Below are 25,638 nucleotides of genomic sequence, written 5' to 3'. Positions count from 1 at the left end.
TTAGGATTCTATTATTAAATATATTCATGCCAGCACTTTGGCTTTCCAAAGTGCTGGGATTATCATGTATTCCAAAGATAAGATACAGACATAACTTGAGCTCAGGAGTTCAAGACCAGCCTGGGCAACATAGCAAGACCCTGTCTCTACAAAAAATATAAAAATTGGCTGAGCATGTTGGCGCACAACTGTAGTCTCAGCTACTTAGGGGGCTGAGGTAGGAGGATCACTTAGGTCTGGGAGGTCAGGGCTGCTGTGAGCTGAGATCATGCCACTGCACTCCAACCTGGGTGACAGAGTGAGACCCTGTCTCAAAAAAAAAAAAAAAAAAAAAAAAACTGCGATGCGTAAATCTGGTAAACAATACAGAGTGTCCCTTGCATCAAGAAGCTTATCATGTAATGAGAATATAGACAAGTAAACAGGTAATTATGAAAAAGTCTCGCATTAACAAAGGGAAAGTATAGGAGTCTATTAGCCCTGCTGAAAGCAGTTTAGAGTAGGTCTCATCTAAAGAAATACTTGATTATAGTTATAAATGAAGCAAGATTTGTTATATCTTATGCATTTTTATTTATTATGAAAGAATATTTATATCTTATGCATTTTTATTTATTTGATTTAATCATTAAGATACAGATTATAAAACTTCTACTATAATTACGCATAATTACCTTTTGTTGTTTTCCTACAAGAAATGCACAGGTATTTTGAGGTCTTTTGTATTGCATTATTGGCAAAGCACTGCATAGTATTAGTTTGTGGCTCTGTTACAATGGGTAATGACAGGAATATATGCAGATGTCTCTGCTATGATAAAATGTGCTCTTGTTGGGTTACGTTAACCTTCCTTCAAACGGTATTTCTCGGTTGTACTTCTCACAGTCTTTAGGAATTCCATTAAATCAGTGCCTCCAGTTCCTTTGGCATCCAGTTTTGAAGGGTCTTCAGAGGTCTTGTTTTCCTTTGGCTGCTGGCTTGCAGGAATCAGGATGTACTTAGTCACGATTTGCAGATGGTAGCTCCTCAGGGAGACCAGAGCTTTCACACAGGCATCATAAGCTTCCCGCAGGCCAGCATCACCTTTTGAAAGGACAAACTCACGGACTGAGGGACTTGACTCTAATGAGTACAGGAAGTTCCTGTGAGCTGGTGGCATATATGTTCTCATGTCCTGGAGGAACTGAGCAGCATGTCCTACAGGAACAAGAGAAAGAGGAAACACGGAGGTCACAGCATTCCCCAATCCAGGAGAGAAAGGCAGAGTGAGGGCAGAGTGGGCAGGAGATCACCAATATAGCATTCAGTGAAGTCAAGGTCATTCTATTTGAAGGCTAATGTTTGGCTATTAGTCTTGCTACTAGCAATTGTTATTATTGTAAAATACTATTAATTTTGAAAACTGAATGAGCTAAACTCATTTTCTCACAATAAGTATTTTTGTTTGCACTTTTTTTTCTTTTCTTTTTTTTGTTTTTGAGACAGAGTCTCACTCTGTCGGCCAGGCTGGAGTAGAGTGGCACAATCTCAGCTCCCTGCAACCTCTGCCTCTCAGGCTCAAACAATTCTCCTGCCTCAGTCTCCTGAGTAGCTGGGATTACAGGCACGTGCCACCATGCCTGGCTAATTTTGTATTTTTAGTAGAGACAGGGTTTCTCCATGTTGGTCAGGCTGGTCTCAAATTCCTGACCTCAGATGATCCACTTTCCTCAGCCTCCCAAAGTGCTGGGATTACAGGCCTGAGCCACCGCGCCTGGCCTTTTTTTGCACTTTCTTTCTCTCTTTTCTACTGTAAGAAGCTGATGGTATAGACAAGGGCATATATAATCTGCATTTGACAGATTATGACTGATTCTTAAGAGAGTTTAAGAGTGTGTTTAAATGAGTGTTCGACAATAGCAAAGACATGGAATGAACCCAGGTACCCATCAATGATGGATGGGACAAAGAAAATGTGGCACATGTACACCAATGGAATACTACACAGCCACGAAAAAGAATGAAATCAAGTGCTTCACAGCAACAAGGAGGCAGCAGCTGGAGGCCATTAGCTTAAGTTAGCCTAAGTGAATTAATGCAGAAACAGAAAACCAAATACCACATGTTCTCACCAATAAGTGGGAGCTAAATATTGAGTACACATGGACACAAAGATGGGAACAATAGACAGGGAGCATTTCAAAGAGGGGAGGGAGGGAGGGAGGAAAGCAAAGGCTGAAAAACTACCTATTGGGCACTATGTTCTATACTTGGGTGAGGGGATCATTAGAAGCCCAAACATCAGCATCACTCAGTATACCTGTGTAATAAGCCTGCACATGTATCCCCTGAATCTAAAATAAAAAAATTAAATATGATTAAAAAATTTAAAAAATAAGTGCTCAAATTAAGAAAAACTCATGTTTTTACCCAGCCCGATGCTTTCCCCTTTGACTATTAAACAGAAGTTTAACGAAACAGAGAAAATTAAAAAATTCTTCTTGGAGCTTATTCCTCTCCTCCAGCTCAGCCCCTAGAAGGCATACAATGAATGTGGCTCATCTTTAAACTTTGGTGCAGGCATTGCTCTGGGTGGCTGGGGCCACGGGACAGCTGAACAAGACCAGGACCCAGACTCTGCTTGTCACTGAGGTCTTTATCTCCCCACTAACAGCCCTGCTTCATTTGCAGGTGACTGTCTCTTTCTAAGTCTGATCATACATTTTCAGAACATGACTTCACTAGAGTCAACCACTCTTTATAGACATGTTCAGATTTCAAGATGGAACTTGGGTGTGAGGAAAGCTCTGCCACTTTTATGTTATTTATTTTATTTTATTTTATTTTTATTTATTTATTTATTTTGAGATGGAGTCTCACACTCTTGCCCAGGCTGGAGTGCAGTGGCGCCATCTCAGTTCACTGCAAGCTCCACCTCCCGGGTTCACGCCATTCTCCTGCCTAAGCCTCCCAAGTAGCTGGGATTACAGGTACCCACCACCACACCCAGTTAATTTTTTGTATTTTTAGTAAAGACGGGGTTTCACCGTGTTAGCCAGGATAGTCTCCATCTCCTGATCCTGTGATCCGCTCGCCTCGGCCTCCCAAAGTGCTGGGATTACAGGCATGAGCCACCGCGCCTGGCCTTTTATTTTTTATTTTTATTTTGACACGGAGTTTCACCCTTTTGCCCAGGCTGGAGTACAGTGGTGCAATCTTGGCTCACTGCAACCTCTGCCCGCCGAGTTCAAGCAATTCTCCTGCCTGAGCCTCCTGAGTAGCTGGGATTAGAGGCACCCACCATCATGCTCGGCTAGTTTTTGTATTTTTAGTAGAGATGGGGTTTCACCATGTTGGTCAGGCTGGTCTCGAACTCCTGACCTCAGGTGATCCACCTGCCTAGGTCTCCCAAAGTGCTAGGATTACAGGCTTGAGCCACCGCACCCGGCCAGCTCTGCCACTTTCTAGCAGAGGAACCAGTCACTGACTCTTATTAAGTTTCTGCATCTTCATTTTTAAAGTGGGATCATGGCAACCAAATCCCTACTTGCCTGATTCTACTAAAACCATCAGATAAGCTCAGATGAGCTGCTGATGGGAAGGTGCTTTCTAGATATCCAAATACTATTGTGTTCACATAAGAGATGATTATTTCTTGCTATTTTCCACTCACCTCCACCAGCATTCTGTTGGATGCCCAGCAGGACGTCAAAGCACTGAAAGATGCTGCTTTGTGCTGCACTGCCCCCTGCAAACTTCTTTGGGCCTTCCCAGAACCCCTCATACACCAGACCGTCTGATAGCTGGGGGTTGCCTTTCCAGCTATCGGAGGAAAGAAAGAAAAAAAGAAAAATCATTCTTTAGATTAATTGCTAATTTTCAGGTATCAAATCTTGCACTAGTAGTGAATAGAAGGTGACAAGAGATGTATTTCATGATCCTTCTTTCATGCCCCCTTGCCCCTACTCATTTTCATGCATGAGAATAATTAATATAATCCTGCGCAGATTTGGCATAAATATTCTAGGAATGAAATTTTACCTTTGCACTAGCACAGACCACTCTTTTTAAAATAACTAGCTTTCCTGTCTCACCCTCCAATACATTGCTGGCCAAGTGATAACAGAACCGTCTAGTCTTTTTCTACCATATGAATTTTTGGATATAAATTGTTAGTCAAACCCAATGGATATTAGGGACCATCCAAGAGAATTTGTTGGTGTTCTTTGTTAAGTGAGAGCAAACAAATTCAAACATAAGACTACATACCCAGCCAAATATATGCGAAGAACACTGTAAAAGGCATTTGGGTTTACGTGATCTGTAAAAAGATGGAATGTGTTTAATTAAGCAGCATCAGAGGTATACAGGGAAATCAAGGTGTCGTGTACAACTGATAACAGATTTCGGCACAGGCTGCAGGAAAAGGCATTAGGTCAGTCTGTGCTAAACAAAGCCCCTGTGGTTATAAACGTTCACTCTCCTGCCCTCTTCCAGGAGGCCCGTTAAACTGTAAACTTAGTGCTTACTGACGTAACAGATAAACTGTTTACATAAAGAAACAAACCAAAGACAAAAACAAAACAAACCAAAAGCCCAGAAACTAGATCTCCCTCTCTATTTTCAAAATTTTAAAAAATCGTTTGGTGACAGGGTCTCACTTCATCGCTCAGGCTGGAATGTAGTGATCATAGGTCACTGCAGCCTCAACTCCTGGGTTCAAGCAATCTTCCCACCTCAGCCTCCCAGGTAGCTGGAAACTACACGTATGAGCCACCGCACTCAGCCTCCTACCCTACTTGATTTGAAAATGTAACTTCTTGCCAAGGACTAAATAGCAATAACTCAAAACCCAGAGATAAACAATTAGGTATTTGTTGACTCTGTTCAGTAGGGCAGATTTCCTATTGCAAGTTACTGCTTATATACCTTTTTGTGTGTTTTTTTGGGGGTAGTTTTTTAACTGTTAATTTCGCAACAACCTTTGAGCTCAATGACGTTTCTGTGTTATTTCTTAATTTGTGAAAAAACAGAATTAGGAAAGAGTTCTTATTAAGCAGAAGTTATTTTTTTTTTTTTCCAGAACTTAAAACCACCCTCCCATGTAGAAAGTTTCTCAAAGGTTTTTAGTAGGAGGCAAGGAAGTTCCTTAGCATTAAATAGAGCCAGCTTGGAACTCTGGCTTCACTATTTACTGCCTGTGGAATCTGAAGTCATTTACCCTGTCTTTCTGAATTTAGATGACCTTACTTGTAAAATGGAGATAATGAAACCTACCACATAGAAAGTGTAATGGTTTAGTAAGATAAAATACCTAAAGTGAAAACATACTAAGTGGTAGTTGCTTTTTGCTTCCCTTTTTTCAACCATTCTACATCTGGAACATTTGACTTGTCAGCCTAGACTATTGCGCTGCACACAATACTTGCCGTGCATTTGCTGAAACACTTGACGGGCTTTCTCCAGGCAAGAAGCTATTTCCAACAGTGCCTTTAGCAGAGTGTCCCGTTCTTGCAATTGCATTGCCCTGAATACAGTAGGAATTTCCTAAAACAAAACAAAACAAAAAAACCAAACATTTAAGGTTTTCTTTCTTTTTTTTCTTTTTTTTTTTTGAGACGGAGTCTCGCTCTGTTGCCCAGGCTGGAGTACAGTGGCGCGATCTCGGCTCACTGCAAGCTCCACCTCAATGGTTCACAGCATTCTCCTGCCTCAGCCTCCTGAGTAGCTGGGACTACAGGCACCCACCACAGCGCCCGGCTAATTTTTATATTTTTAGTAGAGATGGGGTTTCGCCATGGGGGCCAGGCTGGTCCCAAACTCCTGACTTCAAGTGATCTGCCCACTTAAGCCTCCCAAAGTGCTGGGATTACAGGCGTGAGCCACTGTGCCTGGACAAATTCCCCCGTCTTAATCCATAAATTAAATTTGGGATTTTTACAATTCTTTCCTGGGCTGGACACCCTATTTGACTAATTTCTTTATATTTATAGAAGCTTGGATTTGTTTTTATTCACATAGCATTTAATTTAGAGATATTTATATAGTCATATATGTTTCATTTCTATTTTTGATAATCAAAACTATTGAATTTATGACACTGTATCATAGTTCCAAAGCCACATTTTATTGAAAAATTTTATTTCCTACAGAGGTTTCAAGTTGGATTTTAAGTATATGGCTCTGAGATTTTATATTTTAGGTAATACACAAAAATAAATAATTGATCCTTTACTCCCAATTAAATGATCCCATGTTGTATTTGTTAAGGATAAAGTTAACTCATGCTTAGTATAGTTTAGGCTCCGAAATGATTGCTCTGCTTACGTAAATCGACATACAAATTTTGAAGTGAGGATAGACATACTTTGATAGCAGAAGCAGCTGCTATTTCCACCAATAGAGAAACCAGGAAGAATCCTTTACTGCAGTCTCCATCACGAAAGGAGAACAAAACGTCCATGTTCCTGAGGAAATTGGATAAGGAAGGCAAGAAGTTTAGCAAAAATTATGGGATTTTTTTGACTTTTTTATTTATCCTATTTTAGTTTCAACATAATTTTATGAGAGAGGTGTGGCAGGCCTTACTATCTCCATTATGTAGTTGGGAATATTAAGACTCAGTTGTTAGGCCCGTTGTCTAAGATCACATAATTAACAGTAAGTAGACTAAATTGAGACCTAAAGTTTCATGTTGAAACTCAAAACTAGGGCCGGGCATGGTGGCTCATACATGTAATCCCAGCACTTTAGGAGGCCAAGGCGGGTTGGTCACCTGAGGTCAGGAGTTCGAGACCAGCCTGGCCAATGTGGTGAAACCCCGTCTCTACTAAGAATACAAAAATTAGGTGGGTGTGGTGGTCGGCGCCTGTAATCCCAGCTACTCAGGAGGCTAAGGCAGGAGAATCACTTGAACACAGGAGGCGGAGCTTGCAGTGAGCCAAGATTGCTCCATTGCACTCCAGCCTGGGTGACAAGAGCAAGTCTCGTCTCAGAAAACAAATAAACAAAACAAAACAAAACAACAACAAAAAAAAACAGAACTAGAAATTCCTCAACTAGTTCTGTTTCTATTATCCCATTGACTTGTCACAGGCATTTATATTACCATACGTATATACTCAATGTTTACAGAGGTATCTGTGAGGTAGAGTTTTAAAAGGTAGTCTTTTGTTTAAATAATTATATTCCTATTCATATTTTAATTTGTGAGCCTAATTCAATTTCTCAGTGGTTTATCTGCTTTACAAAGGAATTGACTGCGGAATTCAAATAACTGATTAGACCCTGTTTTTCTTTTTAATTGAAGTTTGGGCACTGGTGCAAACATAGTCTATCTATGTATCTACGAGTTTTGTGGTGGTTAAATTCATGGTGTCTGAAGCCAGACCATCTCTGTAACTTACTTGCTGTGTGACCTAGAGCAAGATATGACATCGTCTGCCTTGGTGTTCTCATCTGTAAAGTGGGACTGACTGTTGATGTCATCCTCCTTTTTAAAAACCTTCCAGTTTCTCCCTTAAGATACTGTTTTAACTCCTTATCATAACTAAAAATATCCTACATAATCTTTTATTATTATTATTATTATTTGAGATGTGTCACCCAGGCTGGAGTGCAATGGCACAATCTTGTCTCACTGCCACATCTGCCTCCTGGGTTCAAGCTATTCTCCTGCTTCAGTCTCCTGAGTAGCTGAGATTACAGGCATGTGCCACCACGCCCCACTAATTTTTGTATTTTTAGAAGAGGAGGGTTTTCGCTATGTTGGCCAGACTGGTCTCGAATGCCTGACTTCAGGTGATCCACCTGCTTTGCCCAGCCATCTTTAAAAAAAATAATAATAATCTTTTTCTCACACTGTTATTTTTATCATTTACTATCAGTCATATTAGCCATCATTCAGTTTTGATAATGCACCAAGATATTTGTCACTTCAAGGCCTCACTTTTGCTGTTTCTTCTGCTATGAATACTCTTACCTTTTTCCTCTAGCTAATTGCTCAAATAACTTGCTTCAAGGGCTCCCGCATCACTCCTTTTATTTGGTTAGGGATCCCAATACTTTATCTTCTTAAGCCTTCTCTTAATCATATGGCAGTTTGCATAATTTTCATATACTGCCTTTCCTCTTCGTTAGTCTAGCTTCACCAAGGTGGGTTTATATTAATGATACTTACCTTAGTTTTTCCATCTCTCTTTTTTTTTTTTTTGAGATGGAGTCTTGCTCTGTCACCCAGGCTGGAATGCAGTGGGGTGATCTCCACTCACTGCAACCTCCACCTCCTGGGTTCAACTGATTCTCCTGCCTCAGCCTCCTGAGTAGCTGAGATTACAGGCACCTGCCACCATGCCCGGCTAATTTTTTTGTATATTTAGTAGAGATGAGGTTTCACCATGTTGGCCAGGCTGGTCTTGAACTCCTGACCTCAGGTGACCCACCTGCCTTGACCTCCCAAAGTACAGGGATTACAGGTGTGAGCCACGCACCCAGCCCAGTTTTTCCACCTCTTAGCCTATGTTTAGTATATATTATAGGTCAAAAGTAGTAAGGATTGGGTCAAAAAGAACAAGTTGGTATAAGGTTACTTATTGACAATGGTAACTAGTTATGGACATAGGAGTTATTAAGTCATAGATACACAGATGTATGTGCATTTTGTATGTTTGCATATTAATTTCCTATAGACGTATCTGAGTAGTATTCTTGTGTATATCTATAGCTATAATATCAAATAGACATAGTTGTAACACAATCATAGATACAGTTAAAGACAGAGATTATTTGTTCTCTAAATAATCACTGAAATTATTTTTTTGGCTGAATTTAATTATTTAAAAATGCATTTGGAGTCTATCGATAAACCTACATTCGACTATAAATAGCAAATTCTTAGACTAAAACAAGAATCAGATACTTACTCATAAGTCAGGGGCCTTATGAACGCAGCCATGAAGCAATGGGCCAATTGGAAGAGAGAAAGAAAATCAATTTAACAGCAAATAATGATGAGTTGTTGCTATTTGATTGAATACTACTATCAGAGGTAAGACATAGTCAGGTAAAAGAAAAAGTTTTAAAAATATTTCTTCAGTAGGCATTACAAACATTTAACTTAATAACTCACAAATGAATTAAATGCTCAAATATGCAAGGAACACACATGGACAGTCAAAACTAATTGTTTTATTTTATTTTATTTTATTTTTTTTTTGAGACAGCGTCTCACTCTGTCGCCCAGGCTGGTGTGCAGTGGCACGAACATAGCTCGCTGCAGCCTCAACTTCCAGGGCTCAAGTGATCTTTCTGCCTTAACCCCCTGTGTAGCTGAGACCACAGACATATGCCACCATTCCCGGTTAATTTTTTTTAAAAAGACTAATTTTCAATAAGAAGAAACTTTCTAGATCAAATCCTTTCATTTTGTGGTATTCCCATTTGCAGGGTATTCTTCTACAGGCACACACCCAGAGACATGTGCTTTGGTTCTCCCTTTCCTTTATTGTAGCAGATCTCGTGCCTGAAGGGTAAAAATCACCTACATCCTGAGCAGACTGCTCTGAAAAACCAGTCATTGCTGCGTGTAATTAAAGATGTGTTGACTCTTAACTACAATTGGCTGCTAAAAAATTAAATTAATAGAATCTCAAAAACATGCTAATCAAAAGAAGCCAGACACAAGAGTCTATACTTTGTGGTTTCATTGATGTGAAACCCAATAACAAAAATCATCTCCTTTTTTTTTTTTTTTTTTTTTGAGACGGAGTCTCGCTCTGTCGCCCAGGCTGGAGTGCAGTGGCCGGATCTCAGCTCACTGCAAGCTCCGCCTCCCGGGTTTACGCCATTCTCCTGCCTCAGCCTCCCAAGTAGCTGGGACTACAGGCGCCCACCACCTCGCCCGGCTAGTTTTTTGTATTTTTAGTAGAGACGGGGTTTCACCATATTAGCCAGGATGGTCTCGATCTCCTGACCTCGTGATCCGCCCGTCTCGGCCTCCCAAAGTGCTGGAATTACAGGCTTGAGCCACCGCGCCCGGCCCCAAAAATCATCTACTTTTTGACAAGGCAAATAAGAATATATTTGTCTGTCGCAGGAAAGGGAATTGAAAGAAGCACAAAGAAATTTTCTGAGGTGATAAAAATATTCTGTATCTTACTGAGAATGGTGGGTGTATGTAATTATGTAATAGTTAAATTCAAGCTGAACACTTAAGATCTGTGCATTTTACTGTGTTAACTATACACCTGTCACATGTGTGTACATTTGTAGTGGTAGACACAGCAGTCCAAGAAACCGTACCCAACTGAAGAACTGAGAGGGACCATATCCAACTGAGAGGAAAACTGTGCTGCCCAAAATTAAGCCAATGAACAACTCCTGTTTTATTTAATTGGCACACACTCCAAAAATTCCTGTTGTTCTCACTCTTTACATACTTATTAGGATCCTTTTTCTTCCAGTTTGCCAAGACACAGTCTGCATAAACCAGAATAGGAGGCAGGCCCAGTTTCTTGGAGAGTTGGCAGTAAGGAACAGCAATATTTCTTGGCAAGACCTGATTAAAATACAGTAGTTAGGTTTGTTTTTTGTTTTGTTTTGATTTTTTGAGATAGAGTCTCGCTCCTGTCGCCCAGGCTGGAGTGCAGTGGCAGGATCGCGGCTCACTGCAACCTCCGCCCCCTAGGTTCAAGTGATTCTCCCACCTCAGCCTCCCGAGTAGATGGGATTACAGGCACCTGCCACCATGCCTGGCTATTTTTTTGTATTTTTCGTAGAGATGGGGTTTCGCCATGTTAGCCAGGTTGGTCTTGAACTCTTGAACTCAGGTGATCCTCCCGCCATGGCCTCCCAAAGTGCCGGGAGGCCCATATGTGTTTTAAAGGTTAGATATTGCAGTCTGTATTAGTTTTATGTAATTAGGGTTGCCAGATAAAATACAGGATGAAAAATAAAGTAAAAGACTTAAAAATATAATAATGATAACAGTTGACATGTCAAGCCAGGGCATATTTTCTTTTTCATTTTGTCCTGTTATCGAAACTTTGACCAATGCAGTTAAAACGCTTTCAGAAAATTTTTGGAAAGTTAAATGTAAATTAGATGAAAATCTGTCACATAGCATAAGAAATCTGAGAAAATCTCCAAACCTTACGGACGTCTCCATGACCTTTATCCCACACATATGCCATGGTGATGCATCCCAGAACTAGATGTGCAAGGCGCTGTGACTTGTGGTCTGTGAGATGATCAATGCTGAGCATGTCTAACTGAAAACAAATGGAGCAATTGACTCAAATCAATCTCGGTGATGTTTTATGCTTCAAAACCAAGTTAACAATGTTAAGAGGCTATACAAGAAGAAAAATGTAATACATATGTCAAACCTTCTCAACTCTTTCTCGAAGTTGGCCAGACTCTATGAGATCAGGCAGATGTTTGGCAATGAACATCCAGTCATTATAAAAATCAGGTAGATTTTCCTTGAAAAAAGAAACAAAAAAAGATCTTTATTTACTAGTAGCAGTTACTGTAGCTTTGGCTTCCCACTGATAGGATGCCTTGCCCCCACATCCATTTTGTGCAGTGTTGCCCTGGCACATGGCTTACCTGTCTGGAAACACCAGCCTCTGTCTTGTCTTCTGCACACATGGGGCTGAAGGCCCTTTCTGTGTTCCACCTCTTCCTCTCTCTTCAAACACTGCCATTTGCAGCTTTTCAAAGTTCACCTCAAAGGTTTCACTAAAATCCTCCTGACTACTCTATTTGAAACTAATCTCCATTGTAAACTCTACGGATTATGCCTTTTCATATTGTTAAACAATTATTATCTGCTACTTTCGTTTTTTTTTTTTTTTTTTTTTTCTTTTCTTTTCTTTTTTGAATTGGAGTCTCGCTCTGTTGCTTCGGCTGGAGTGCAGTGGCGCGATCTTGGCTCGCTACAATCTCCGCCTCCTGGGTTCAAGCAATTCTCCTGCTTCAGCCTCCCAAGTAGCTGGGATTACAGGCATGAGCCACCGTGCCCGGCTAATTTTTGTATTTTTAGTAGAGATTGGGTTTTGCCATGTTGGCCAAGTTGGTCTCGACCTCCTGTCCTCAGGTGATCTGCCTGCCTCGGCCTCCCAAAGTGCTGGGATTACAGGCATGAGCCACTGTGCCTGGCCTACTTTGGCTTATTTTGGCTAGATTTTAAGTTCTTTGAATGGAAGAAAAATGAGATGTGTTAAATGTCAGTAGTGGACTAGGCACTCTGTTCAATAATTTCATATAGATATAGTATATATATTTAATTATTGTAACGGCCCAAGAAGTTATCTCTATCATAAATAAGGAAACCCAGGCTTATACAGTTTACATACATTCTCTTTTTATACCTTGCTACATGATGGCAAGGTTTGTATTGTGCATTTAATTTATATCTGTTATAAGCCCTGGCATAGTGCTGGGCATATAGCGGGTGCTGTATGTATTCATGTTGATTACCTACTTTGGTTCCACTATCGGCTTGTTTTTGCCCATTAAGTAGAAATGAAACTCAAATAAAAGTTTCTCTTTGGAGCTTGTCATATTTGTAATCTCATCTCAAGCGGAAGTACACAAATAAAAAGACATAGGAACCTTCCTAAAATGAGATACAGATCCCTGAGCAACTCCCCCATACCCTGTTTCTATGCCTACTCCACCAGGTAGTTTCAAGGTACACCCTTAAGGTAATCAATGCTGAACCATGGGGATTAAGTGCAAATGGAAAGATTAACTGAAATCAACATGGGTGAAGTTTTGAGCTTCAAAATAAAGTTAATATTATAAGTAAGCTATGAAACAAAAAGATAAATATAATATAAAATCCTAACATTTTCAACATCTGCATGTAATTGTCCAGCCTTAATCAATTGGGGCAGATTTTTAGCAATGAAAATCTAGGCAGTGTACTTCACTACTTAGCCACCCTTCTTGCTCTGAACTTTTCACCCCAACTGTGCTGTAGTACTTTTAGAAGTAAATGTAGGCCAGGCCAGGTGGCTCATGCCTATAATCCCAGCACTTTGGGAGGCCGAGGCAGGTGGATCACCTGAGGTCGGAGGTTCAAGACCAGCCTGACCAACATGGAGAAACCCTGTCTCTACTAAAAAAGCAAAATTAACTTGGTGTGATGGCGCATACCTGGAATCCCAGCTACTGACGCTGAGACAGGAGAATCACTTGAACTCGGGAGGCTGAGATTGCGGTGAGTGGAGATCATGCCATTGCACTCTAGCCTGGGCAATGAGATTGAAACTCCGTCTCAAAAAAAAAAAAAAAAAAAAAGAAAGAAATGTAACAAATGTATTTTTGTTGTTTTTATTCTGTATTTCACAGTCTAGCACATCTTACTTTTTTGGTTGTTGTGATTTTTCCCCAAATAACAGACATACTTTTTTGTTCTGTACCGTGATTAGCATTTTATTTGATAGCATTTTCAGCAAGTATAAAATTTAATAAGTAATATGCTCTGGTTCAGAGGATCCCTAAATGGTATAATATAAGTTAATAATGAATCATACTGAGGATCATTCAAATTCTGCTAGATTAGAGATTGTGCATTGTGTCTATATGGAATCAGAAAACATATTATTTTCCTTTGGACTAAGAAGCAGATAGATTACGAGAGATAAAATAAGAATATTTTTTGGTTCATAATTTCTAGGAAAGATCTTCAGTGAAGAAATAAAAGTAATCAATAGTTTTTTTTCATGTTTCTGGTACAGTAAATCTAGCTTCTTCAGCATCTCAGCTAGCAGAATTACTATTATTATTATTGTTCTCAGGTAGGGCCTCACTCTGTCACCCAGGCTGGAGTGCATTGGCGTGATCTCAGTTCACTGTAACCTTCACCTCCCAGGTTCAAACAATTCTCCTGCCTCAGCCTCTCAAGTAGCTGGGACTACGGGCACGCCAACACGCTGGGTAATTTTTTTTTTTTTTTTTTTTTTTTTTTTGCATTTTTAGTAGAGATGGGGTTTCACCATTTTGGCCAGGCTGGTCTCAAACTCCTGACCTCAAGGGATCCACCCACCTTAGCCTCCCAAACTGCTGGGATTACAGGTGTAAGCCACCACACCTTGTCAGAATTACTATTACTATTATTATTATTATTATTATTTTTTTTTGGAGATAGTCTCTCTCTGTCGCCCAGGCTAGAGTGCAGTGGCACGATCTCAGCTCACTGCAGCCTCCGACTCCCAGGTTCAAGCAATTCTCCTGCCTCAGACTCCTGAGTAGTGAGGATTACATGTGTATGCCATCATGCCTGGCGAATTTTTGTATTTTTTTAGTAGAGACGGGGTTTCATCATGTTGGCCAGGCTGGTCTCGAACTCCTGACCTCATGATCCGCCCACCTAGGTCTCCCAAAATGCTGGGATTACAGGCGTGAGTCACCCGCCCCCGGCCGAGAATCTTTTTTTTAAGTAGCCAAGGAAGAGTTTTGTTTGCTTTCTTTTGTGGTTTTGCTTTACCCCTTGGAATCTGTTCTACAGGTATTCATAATTATCAAAATTGTTGCATTTTTAAGTAGAACCGAACCTCTGAGAAAAAAACACCCATGATATAAAGTTTAGTAGTTTCTGAAAAAGATGGTTTTATTGTACCATTGATAAGTACATCTTTGAAACCATCCAGTCCTGGCATTTTTGTGGGTATGCAGGCAAATAGCAAGTTTGAGTATTACTGATTTGCATGAATAAAGCAAACTAGTGCTTTTGGCAATAAAATTAAAGCACACTCTTCATTTTCTTTAATTAACAATCCAAAGAGGAAAATTAGACTGGAAGGAGGTAGATGCTTTAAATTTCCCGGTATCACCAAAGTGTTTGCAGGATTTCATTTCTAAGCACAGTTAGGTTGGAATCTCTGACTAAACATTTGCTGTGTTTAAAGGTGCTCTCCAGTATGCGGACTGTAACTGTTTGAGCTACAAACAAAAATATACTCATCTACAGAATTATCATAATATGTTCATAGAAATCTTCTCCTGGAATCCCATGTACCTTGTTAAACCGAAGATTGAAAGAAAGGAGAAAAGCAATGTCTTATTGTCCCTTCTTAAGAGAGGCAGTGTGGAATAATGGTTTTAAGATCATAGACTCTGGAGACAGGCTGCTTAGGCTCAAACTGACCCCTGGCACTTGCTAGCTACATAGTTTTATAATTACATTCTTCATGCCTTATACTTCTCATTAGGAACATGAGGATAATGACATACATACCTAGCCGGGTGCAGTGGCTCGCGCCTGTAATCCCGCACTTTGGGAGGTCAAGGCTGGTGGATAACCTGAGGTCAGGAGTTCGAGACCAGCCTGGCCAACATGGTGAAACCCCGTCTCTACTAAAAATACAAAAATTAGCCGGGTGTGGTGGCAGGTGCCTATAATCCCAGCTACTTGGGAGGCTGAGGCAGGAGAATTGCTTGAATCTGGGAGGCAGAGGTTACAGTGAGCTGAGATTGTGCCACTGCACTCCAGCCCAGGTGATAGAGCAAGACTCCATCTAAAACAATAATAATAATAAATAATAAAAATAAATAAATAACATACATACCTTTTGGGATGGCTATGAGAATGGAAAGGGTTAATTTGTAAATTGCTTAGAAAAATGCTGTATTTGATAATTAAAATATTGATGATAAATTGGTTTACATAGTATTCATTAGAAGACACATTAGCAAATACAGTTTTTAAGGCAAACGTTTTTTCCACATAGCTTGCACTTTATAGGTAAAACTTGCAAACAAGGAAAAGGTAGTTCAGACTCTCGCTTGAATCTTATGCTCAGTAAATAGCAAGCAATGGTCATATAACATGGAAGGTGCTTGATGTGCAATCTCATAAACCCCATCAAATTAGAAACACATGTTTTTTATAATTTAAGGTATATCCCTAAGAGAAAGGGATTTCTCTTTGACTCATGGCTCATTTAAAACTCTGGCTTTTTCAAAACACCTTCTCAAAATACAACTGTAATAACCTCTTTGTTTGTATTTTACTGTATAATTCTTATGTAAAGCTGATATACTTTCTATAGTTTCCTTTCCCACCATTCTCCATATCCATGTTAGGTAAGTAAGAAATACATAGATGACTCCATTTCTAGGGAGAAAATTTAAGACAAATTAAGTGAGATGCAGTTATCACAGGTCTCTCTCTAATTTTTACACTGCTTTATATGTTTGTTTACTAGAAGTTACTGAACCACAGTTGTTAAATATAAGTTAACTTGGCCAGGTAAGAAATGAGAAGAATATGCATTTTCCCACATTTTAGTGCCTTCTCTTACCTGTGGATTTGGCAGAGCGAAGCCCACTTCTTCATCAATATGGTACTCTTCACTGATTGTCCAGGAGTTTTCCATAGCATGTGCCATTCTTGTAGTCTGCTCCTCTGGTGCCCCTCAGTGTTTGAAGAGTTTTCAGAGCATCTTATACTAGTTGCTGCCACAGCCAATGACCAGAGTTTATCACAGGGGCAGTGAGAAATTACTTCCACTTTTGGAATGGTTTCATTTTCTAGTTTCTTTATCTGTAATATGAAAAACAATAAAACCACAAAAGCATCTCTGTGCATCATATGCAGAAACTGAAAGTTCGTATTCTATATCAAATTTGTAATCATTAAGCACATCATTTTCTTACTGCCGTATGGGAAGCCGGAAAGGCCTGAAGGAAAACACAGAACTATGAAAACAAGTGGCCGGAGAAGAACGTTTTACTTTATGGAGACTTTTAAATCTTTGAATGAAAATGAAAGCTACAGTCCTAAACTCTCATTTAGTTATTTCTCATTGGTTTTCTTTTAGACTTCCATGGTTCTTTGAAAATATGTGTCATGTTTCAGCAGACCAAAACACATCCTGTGATACACTGAACTATTAGTCAATGGCTCTGAAGTAGGAAAAAAACAGAAGCACATGAAAAATTAGAAACATAGTAACTCTCCACTTCCTTAATTTTCCTATTGAGAATTTTGTCAGTTTTTCCAATGATAGCATTTGCCCTTCTCACATTTCTAATAAGTAACTTTTAGGAAGATTGCCTTGCATCTAACTGTACCTGACTGCCAGGGGCTGATGAGGCAACAGTCTGGCACATTTGGGTACTTTGTAATATGTCAAAAGTTGGAGAAAAGGATAAAATACCTTGCAAATGTTTTTTTCAAAGTACAAATCAAGACTGCATTTGGTAAAGGTTTTCAGTTTGAATGCAAATCTGTGGTCACTTTAGAGGCATTGTTCGATCTAATGAGAACAAGGAAGCTAAAGCAGAAACCAAGGTCGCCTGTTCCTCCAGATGATCAAAAGGAGAAAAGAGAAATAGTTCGCGTGAGTAAACTAAAAGACAATGCTGTTTTGTCATCAGCTTATTAGTACTTGAAATAAATTAAATTGTGATAGCAGATGGCTTTCGTTACAGTCTAGAATAGCTCTCGCGCTATTCTCTACTACATTTTGGCTGTTTTTTTCAAATGTCGTTTTGGAGGAAAATGTTCCTTGAATAGGAAATGTAAGCAAAACTGAAACCAAAATTATACAGCAAAGAGAATACAATGATTGTGTTTCTTTTGAATGCATGATTCATGAGACTAATACTTTGGGAATCAGTTTAAGGAAAACAAAAAATCATGAAGACCTATCATATCTGTTTAGAAGACAACAATACAAATAAAATATTGAGCATTAGAAAATATGTGGTTATTCCTAAGATTTTTCATTCTTCGTTCTTGAAGTTTTTATGGGTGAGTCAAAGTGAAGACGTGGAACAAAGTTTTAGATGATTCTGTCCCGGGATTAAGTTTTTAAGAAGCATAAGTTTTTGATAAAGCTTTTTCTTGATTCTGTTTATCCAGTCATCTCACTAAATCTATCCCACCCTTGGGCCAGGCACGGTGGCTGACACCTGTAATCCCAGCACTTTGGAAAGCTGAGGAGGGCGGATCGCTTGAGGTCAGGAGTTGAAGACCAGCCTGGGCAACATGGTGAAACCCAGTCTCTACTGAAAATACAAAAATTAGCTGGACATGGTGGCATGTGCCTGTAATCCCAGCTACCAGGGAGGCTGAGGCAGGAGAATTGCTTGAGCCCGAGAGGCGGAGGTTGCAGTGAGCCAAGATTGTGCCATTGCACTCCAGCGTGGGCAACAAAGTGAGACTCTGTCTCAAAAAAAAAAAAAAAAAAAAAAAAAAAATCTGTCTTATCCTTGACTGCAGAACCAATAATGCGTTCGTGCTTCAATTTTATCCCTAGCCACTTAACTTCCTCAAACTTTGGCTTCTTTGCTATTTCTGACACTACATTCTCAATCGATCTTGTCTTCATTCACCTTGATTTTCTTCAGCCATAACTATACCTCCCTAAAAATCTCATTTCACATATTTTTAGAAAAGCATGTTAATTTTATGATCTCATACTAATTCTTCATATTCCTCCTTAGCTTTTAACTGGTGATCAGGTACTTATGTTAGAAAACTCCTGAAAGCCAGAACTCAGCCTTTTGCTCTATGGTCTCTTACATCTGAGACTTCATGTGACTCTGTCTCCCTTGTATACATCTTTCTTTGATAGCTTACATTATTTTTTCTCTATAATTATTGCATTGCCTGACTTATCTTCACAGCTATAGACTTCATTTCCATCTGCTGATGAACATCTCTACCTTAAAATCCTGTTATCCAGTTTCACAGGGGACTTCACTGACACGAGGACTATTACGATAGGATCGGCAGAGGGACCTTCATTCAAGGCCATGAGAAACCCAAATGTGTCTCCTCTCAATAGAGCATCTTTTCTAATACATTCACATTTCTCTTTACCATTATGTTATACTAATTTATAAAATGTAGCTGTTTTTAATAAAAGAATTTTCATTTAAAAAATAATTTACAGCCTGCAAGGAGAACGAAAAAACTCATGGAAATACCAATATCACAGAATTCACCATTAACATTTATGTGATTATGTTTTACAGCATTTTTTCATGCAAATCAATTACATTCAAATTTTTCTGGGCACTTACTAGAGTCAGGGATTTTCTAAAAACTTTGCTTGTTGTAACTAATTTTACTTTTATAATCGGCTTATGAGGAAACTTTCATGATATCTCTGAAAGGGAATTAAGGTGATTCAGGTTTTGCTAATTAAGGCCCTTAGTTGCCGGAACAAAACAAAATTAAGTACTCCCTTAAGGAAGAAAACATCATCTTAGGCCTCAAAGTACTGATATTGTTTTTATAGATATCTAAAAATCCCTAAAAAATAACCAGGCGCTGGGCGCAGTGGCTCACGCCTGTAATCCTAGCATTTTGGGACGCTGAGGCGGGTGGACTGCCTGAGGTCAGAAGCCTGAGACCAGTGTGGCCAAGGTGAAACTCCGTCTCTACTAAAAATACAAACAAATTAGCTGGGCATGGTGGCATGCTCCTGTAATCACAGCTACCCGGGAGGCTGAGGCAGGAGGATCACTTGAACCGGGGAGGTGGAGGTTGCAGTGAGCCGAGATTGTGCCACTGCACTCCAGCCTGAGCGACAGAGCGCAACTCCGTCTCAAAAATAAAATAATAAAATAAAACTGAATTGGACTGAAATAGAAGACAATGATTTGTGACAAAAGTCTGTCCAGGTGTGTTGACAGACTTTAGTCATTCTTTCCATAACATGAGTTAAGTTAATGAAAACACAGAAAAGGGAACCGAGGTAATTGTTTTCTTCTTTGGCAGATCTGGACTTAAGGCAGGGAAGAGAACTTGAGGGAAGGACTTCTTCCAGTGTCTACTGGCCTCCAGGAGCCTTTAATTTGAAGTAACCGGCATATCCAATTGCCATATTTTTGGGTGTCCGTTTCTGAGCCCCAGTATCCCTGTTTGAAACTTTCCTAATGTTTCATACACAAAAAGTTGAGTTGGTAGTTGTGGAGAGAAAAACTGAGTTAGTAGCTGAATGGCAAAGGATCTCATTAAACCAGTCTTCTCACTTCTGGGAAAAGGCCAGTCTAATTAGTCTGCTCACTTCTGGGAAAAGACCAGTTTTGTTTTATTTCAGGAGATGGCTTTGTAGATGGGATCTTAAAGCTAGTACTCTATATATGATGCAGACAAAAAGATCTATAGTAAGAGCCATTGTTACAGAATTGGAAGAAAAACAAAGGTTAATGCTTGGAGTAGTTCACAAACTAGTTTCTTCTAAAGTCTGGAGGACAGCTGAGAATATCAGTAGCAATCTGACAGATTTTCCTGGATTGTAGCTTGTGTGTAAAGTTTGTCCATTTATAAAACATTGCAGTGATTTTTCTTCAAAGCCAAGTTGGCTAGTATCAGCTTGCAGAGTCTTAGGAAAAAGGGAATTTTAACATTTAGTGATTCCAAGTCAGAAATGTAGGAGGAAAATTGAAAATGCTTGTATGGAGGTTCAAAGACAGATTTTGATAGGACTAACAATTTAGGATTTAGTTTAGATTACAGGCAAATAAAAAAACTGAGAAAGAACAAACAGTAAACTGGAATCTAATTATAGTTTTTTTTTGTTTTTTTCTTTCCTGAAACATGATTTTTCTCTCTTCAGTCCCCCATTTCTACCAAGGATAAATAAAAGTAAAGCCATTTTATTTGCATATTAAGTTTTAGTCTTATTGTACTTGGCCTAATTATTTGCATAAAGTGCAGTAAGCATATCGATTTGTAACACAGGCTCTTTTTAAGTTTACTTTGCTGGAAGTTTTCATAAGGAATCTCAGATTAAACTTTTAGAAACCTCTTCAGGCTAGGAAGCCAAGCTGAGGATTGGATTTGCTCTTAGACTGTGTCAGTAATACCTGTACACATTAGTGAATTTCTCTTTTCTCAAGGTCCCCAAAATAATTTGAGGTTCCTGGGATGTCAGAAAGTGACATGCTTACTTACCACAAGCCCACCGTGTGAACCGTGTATTTAAGATATTAGATCAGTTTTTCCAAAAGCTCCTATGGGCTTCATAATATCAACCTCAGTTTCTCAAAGCTGTCTGGTCATATCTGAAAATATGGCATTTCAGTCAAAGCCTTGGTAAAATAACAAGAATCTCCAGCTGTGTTCTGTGGCAAAAGGGAACAGATTCTTATTGAACTTATTCAAATAACTATTTTGCCATAAAATAGAAATACTCATAAATAGTTTCCAAATTCAGGATTGAGCAGATAGAGAAAAAAGTGAATGTTTCAATTTTGTTCAAAAAAGTATACTTACCTATTTCTGTAAAGCTTAAGAGAGCAAACATTTTCCTTAACTCTGTAAAGCAGAACATAAAAAGAATCAGCAATATTTTAAACAAAAAAATTATTAAAATTACATTAGTCCAATGTAATTAATTCTTGTTTTGCTTGATATTAACAATTTTATGACTTTTTAAAAATTAAGAGTTCCGAAATTGTTTACTCAGTCCTATAATACAATCTTAAAATTCTAAGAAATTTGCGTTCAAGAGTACTTGTGTTTTTGTTCTGTTTGCTTTTGGTTTTTTTGTTTGTTTTTGACACGGAATTTTGCTCTTGGCCAGGCTGGAGTGCAATGGCACGATCTCGGCTCACTGCAACCTCCACCTCCTGGGTTGAAGTGATTCTCCTGCCTCAGCCTCCCAAGTAGCTGAGATTACATGTGCATGCCACCATGCCCAGCTAATTTTTTTTATTTTAGCAGAGACAGGGTTTCACCATGTTGGCCAGGCTGGTCTCGAACACCTGACCTCAGGTAATCCATCCACCTCTGCCTCCCAAAGTGCTGGGATTACAGACATGAGCCACGGTGTCCAGCCAAGAGTACTTGTTGCAGTCCTTTCCGCGAACTTTCTTGAAGACACAACACTTTAGGATTTGCGAAGAGCTTTCAGAGTAAAAGGATCAGCATAAAAAAATTAATTGTGAGCAAGACTAAAAATGGCCATGGTTAAAGATGGAATTAACAAGAAAACTACGTCATTTTTTATGTCCTACAACAATTTAACATAATACTCATAATTATGACTAATAATATATAACAAGACAAACACAATTTTTAGGAATCTCATATAATTTTGGAGCAAATACTAATAACATGACAATACATATATAATTTAGAAAAGGTTAAATGTTATTTCTTATTTGAAAATCTTTATACATAATTGAACATATCAAATAAGCTGGTTTATTATTTCTTTTGGAAGCTTCAGCAGCTTTTTGGAATATCTCAAAGTTAGTTTGAGGTCAAAAATACTTAATTTTAGATGTTGAAATATAATTGTGAGAAGCCTCTCAAATATGTTAAAGGTTTCAAATACTCGATCAAAATAGGATCATAGGTCCGATGAAAAGATAATAGTCATTCATTTAGCCAAAGTGATAATTAGAAGATTTCAACAAGCAAAAACCTTTGCTGTTTGATTGACAGGAGACTCAGTTTTCCAAATAATCAAATAATCAAAACACCTTCTGAAGAAGCATGACAAGACATGAGGCCCACAAAATCTGTTTCTCTCTCTTGCTTTTTTTTTTTTTTTTTTGCATTTTCTCGGAACATGTACAAAAATCTTTTCTTTTTATTAATCCTATGCAAAAATATTATTTAAAAGAGAAAATCAACCACTAGCTTTATCTTTGTGTACTTTAAATACTAAAGCTAGTTTTAATGAAAACGTATAAACAAATTTCTCTGATATCAGTCAGCTTTGCACACAAGATAAAATTTTCATAAACCTTCTATAACCTATTATAATTTTTTCCTACTCTTCTACTTCTTAAAAATTCTTTATATCCATTTAGTTTTACCTATATCATTTTTTTCTCCATTCACTTAGTCTGAAACAACCTTTATTTATTTTTATTTTTTTGGAGACAGGGTCTTGTTACTCAGGCTGGAGTGCAATGGCCTGATCGTGGCTCACAGCAGCCTTGACCTCCCAGGCTCAAGTGATCCTCCGATCTCAGCCCTCAGCCTCCACAGTAGCTGAGACCACAGGTGTGTACCACCACCCTAGCTAATTAAAAAAAAAAATGGGTTTTTTTTTTTGTAGAGACAGGGTCTCTCTCTGTTGCCCAGGCTGGCCTCAAGAAATCCTCCCACTTCGGCCTCTCGAAGTTTTGGAATTATAGATATGAGCCATTGTGCTTGGTCTGAAACAACTTTTAAGTAACTTCTAAACTAGACAAAATTACTTTTCCTTTGACAAACCACATGCTCATGGCTTCCTTGTAAATGTTCTCACCGAAAACGTATGTTGCCTTTTTTTGTATACACTTTTCATACAAAATGGTTTACCTTATTTTTAGTGGTTTTAATTACATATATTAATTATAATTTAACTCTTAGTATCTTAATTTTTAGTGAAAATCTAGGAAGGAACTCTTTCATATCAGTATTTGTAAATGAAAACTATTTTATAATTCTTAAAAATATTTCCTCAATTTTTCACGTTTATCAAGAGATTCAAATATATTTATCTTTTCTATATCACATCAAAATAAGGTATCAGAGTATTCAAACTTAAACTTATGCTTAATAATTGATGTGTCAGTATTTTAACTTAGAAATAACTCAGATATTTCATGATTAACTATTACTTAATTTAACATAATATGACTTTAAGACTTTAAGAGTGACAATTACCAAAAAAATTTTTGAAACTATAATAAATTTTTTAGTAAACCTTTACTCCATTTGTACTTACCTAATTTACTAATTTTTAACAATTATGTCTGAATTGTTCATGAAAAACAATAGTAGTCATTTAAGCTGAAGCTTTTGGTTTGTTTGGGTTTTTTTTTTTTTTTTTTTTTTTTTTTTTAAGATGGAGTCTTGCTCTGTCGCCCAGGCTGGAGTGCAGTGGCGCTGTCTTGGCTCATTGCAAGCTCCGCCTCCTGGGTTCACACCATTCTCCTGCCTCAGCCTCCCGAGTAGCTGGGACTACAGGTACCTGCCACTGTGCCTAGCTAATTTTTGTATTTTTAGTAGAGACAGGGTTTCATCATATTGGCCAGGCTGGTCTCGAACTCCTGACCTTGTGATCCACCCACCTTGACCTCCCAAAGTGCTGGGATTATAAGCGTGAGCCACCGCGCCTGGCGTATTTTTTTGTTTTTGTTTTTTTCAGCAAAACCAGGTCAACCCTAAATCAGCCAATTTCATCTTCAGCAAGGCCTTTAAGATATTGGGCACAGGTATCCTCCCCAATACTGTATCCCCCAGGTTGTCCTGGATCCAAATGCCCATGGGCACCCAGAATGGTTATGAAAAGGAGGGTCCATCGGGGTCCTGGATTTACACACCAAGTGTAAAGCAAGGGACAGAGGATAGAACTACGAAGATGATGTCTGGAGGATCTGACCCCTCCCAGCATGACCAAGAGGAAGAGTTGGATCTGGGAGGATAGGGCCCTGCTGAGCTTGACTCTGCCCTGCAGCTGGTAGCCCAGGTGCTGTGGACACATGTATATCCTCAGGTTTCATCATGGCAATCTTTCTAGGCCCCAAGACCTAGAAACTCAAAACCAAAAACATAGACTCACAGTAAGATGTGTGCAAGGCTTTGGGGGAGCCCAGCCACCAGCTGTAGTAGCTTTAGCTCACAGACAAATCAAAGAAGTACCAAAAATATCATAGAAGAGATAGTTTTATGAACTTACTACATTTAGCAGAGACAGCCCAAACCTGCCTGACCTGTAGCCCCAGGCAAAAATGTATAAATTAAATTCTGAAGACATTTTTATTTTATTTTATCAATAATTTTTAAACAGTTTTATTTAGCAAAGATTCTTAAGGTCATATGAATTTGAAAAGCATTGAACCTATTTACTTAATTTATATGTGTTTTTATTTTCAAGTCAATGTGTTACCATTAGACAATATACAAGCATATGTATATAAATATAAATGTATGTAGACATAAAATACAGAACGCATGGGTATGCATCCAAAAGCCAGACGTCGGGGGCTTAACACAGCAGAGAGCAAAGCTTTAGACCTGAGAGGAACATGCCCATACCTCTTGGGGCTCTGTAATGGAGATAGGGAACACCTCGCCCGCCCCCCACAAGAGGCCAGTGGCACCTTTTTTGTGTTCTTCAAAGAGTCACAGGGTACCCTTGTGAGAGTCAAAGTCCTGGTTAGATCCCTTAATGTAATATTAAAGGTGGCAAAAGAAAGGTGAAGTAGAAGTAAATGGAAAAACAACTCTTAGAGAAGCCCATTGGGAATATTTTAAGCTTTCCCAAAAAGATCAATGAAATTTTACTTTTTTCTCTTAGTAAAAATAATTCTAGGCCGGGCGCGGTGGCTCAAGCCTGTAATCCCAGCACTTTGGGAGGCCGAGACGGGTGGATCACGAGGTCAGGAGATCGAGACCATCCTGGCTAACACGGTGAAACCCCATCTCTACTAAAAAATACAAAAAACTTGCTGGGTGAAGTGGCGGGCGCCTGTGGTCCCAGCTACTCGGGAGGCTGAGGCAGGAGAATGGCGTAAACCTGGGAGTCAGAGCTTGCAGTGAGCTGAGATCCGGCCACTGCACTCCAGCCTGGGCGACAGAGCAAGACTCAGTCTCAAAAAATAATAATAATAATAATTCTAATAAGAAACGAAGCAAAAAGAAGGACTAAATGTGTAATTTTTAAAAAGAGCTTCAGTTGACTGGAAAAA

General features: G+C 38.9%; 1 protein-coding gene and 1 long non-coding RNA gene across 3 annotated transcripts in view; one reads left to right on the top strand and one right to left on the bottom strand.

Moving 5' to 3' along the window:
- Window positions 1-549: 549 nt before the first annotated feature.
- Window positions 550-16,405, bottom strand: IDO1 (indoleamine 2,3-dioxygenase 1). Of its 2 annotated transcripts, none has more exons than XM_005563146.4 (10): window positions 16,290-16,405; window positions 11,364-11,459; window positions 11,127-11,246; window positions 10,416-10,534; window positions 8,901-8,915; window positions 6,347-6,446; window positions 5,409-5,526; window positions 4,249-4,300; window positions 3,653-3,801; window positions 550-1,197 (listed from the first exon to the last, which is right to left on the bottom strand). In XM_005563146.4, the coding sequence occupies exons 1-10, from the start codon at window positions 16,374-16,376 to the stop codon at window positions 842-844; spliced, it is 1,212 nt and encodes a 403-aa protein (XP_005563203.3). In that variant the 5' UTR covers window positions 16,377-16,405; the 3' UTR covers window positions 550-841. The 2 variants fall into 2 exon arrangements, with proteins under 2 accessions (XP_005563203.3, XP_073854806.1); XM_073998705.1 differs by lacking the exon at window positions 16,290-16,405 and adding an exon at window positions 11,587-11,898.
- Window positions 16,406-17,239: 834 nt separating this feature from the next.
- The window catches only part of LOC135964721 (uncharacterized), a 35,463-nt gene continuing 27,064 nt past the window's right edge, over window positions 17,240-25,638 (top strand). The window contains exon 1 of the long non-coding RNA XR_010577260.1: window positions 17,240-17,330. This is a non-coding gene — a long non-coding RNA (uncharacterized lncRNA). The remainder of the gene's footprint in view (window positions 17,331-25,638) is intronic.

The sequence above is a fragment of the Macaca fascicularis genome, chromosome 8, assembly GCF_037993035.2.
Source record: "Macaca fascicularis isolate 582-1 chromosome 8, T2T-MFA8v1.1".
NCBI classification, from domain to species: domain Eukaryota; kingdom Metazoa; phylum Chordata; class Mammalia; order Primates; family Cercopithecidae; genus Macaca; species Macaca fascicularis.
This window is presented reverse-complemented; position numbering and strand designations above follow the sequence as displayed.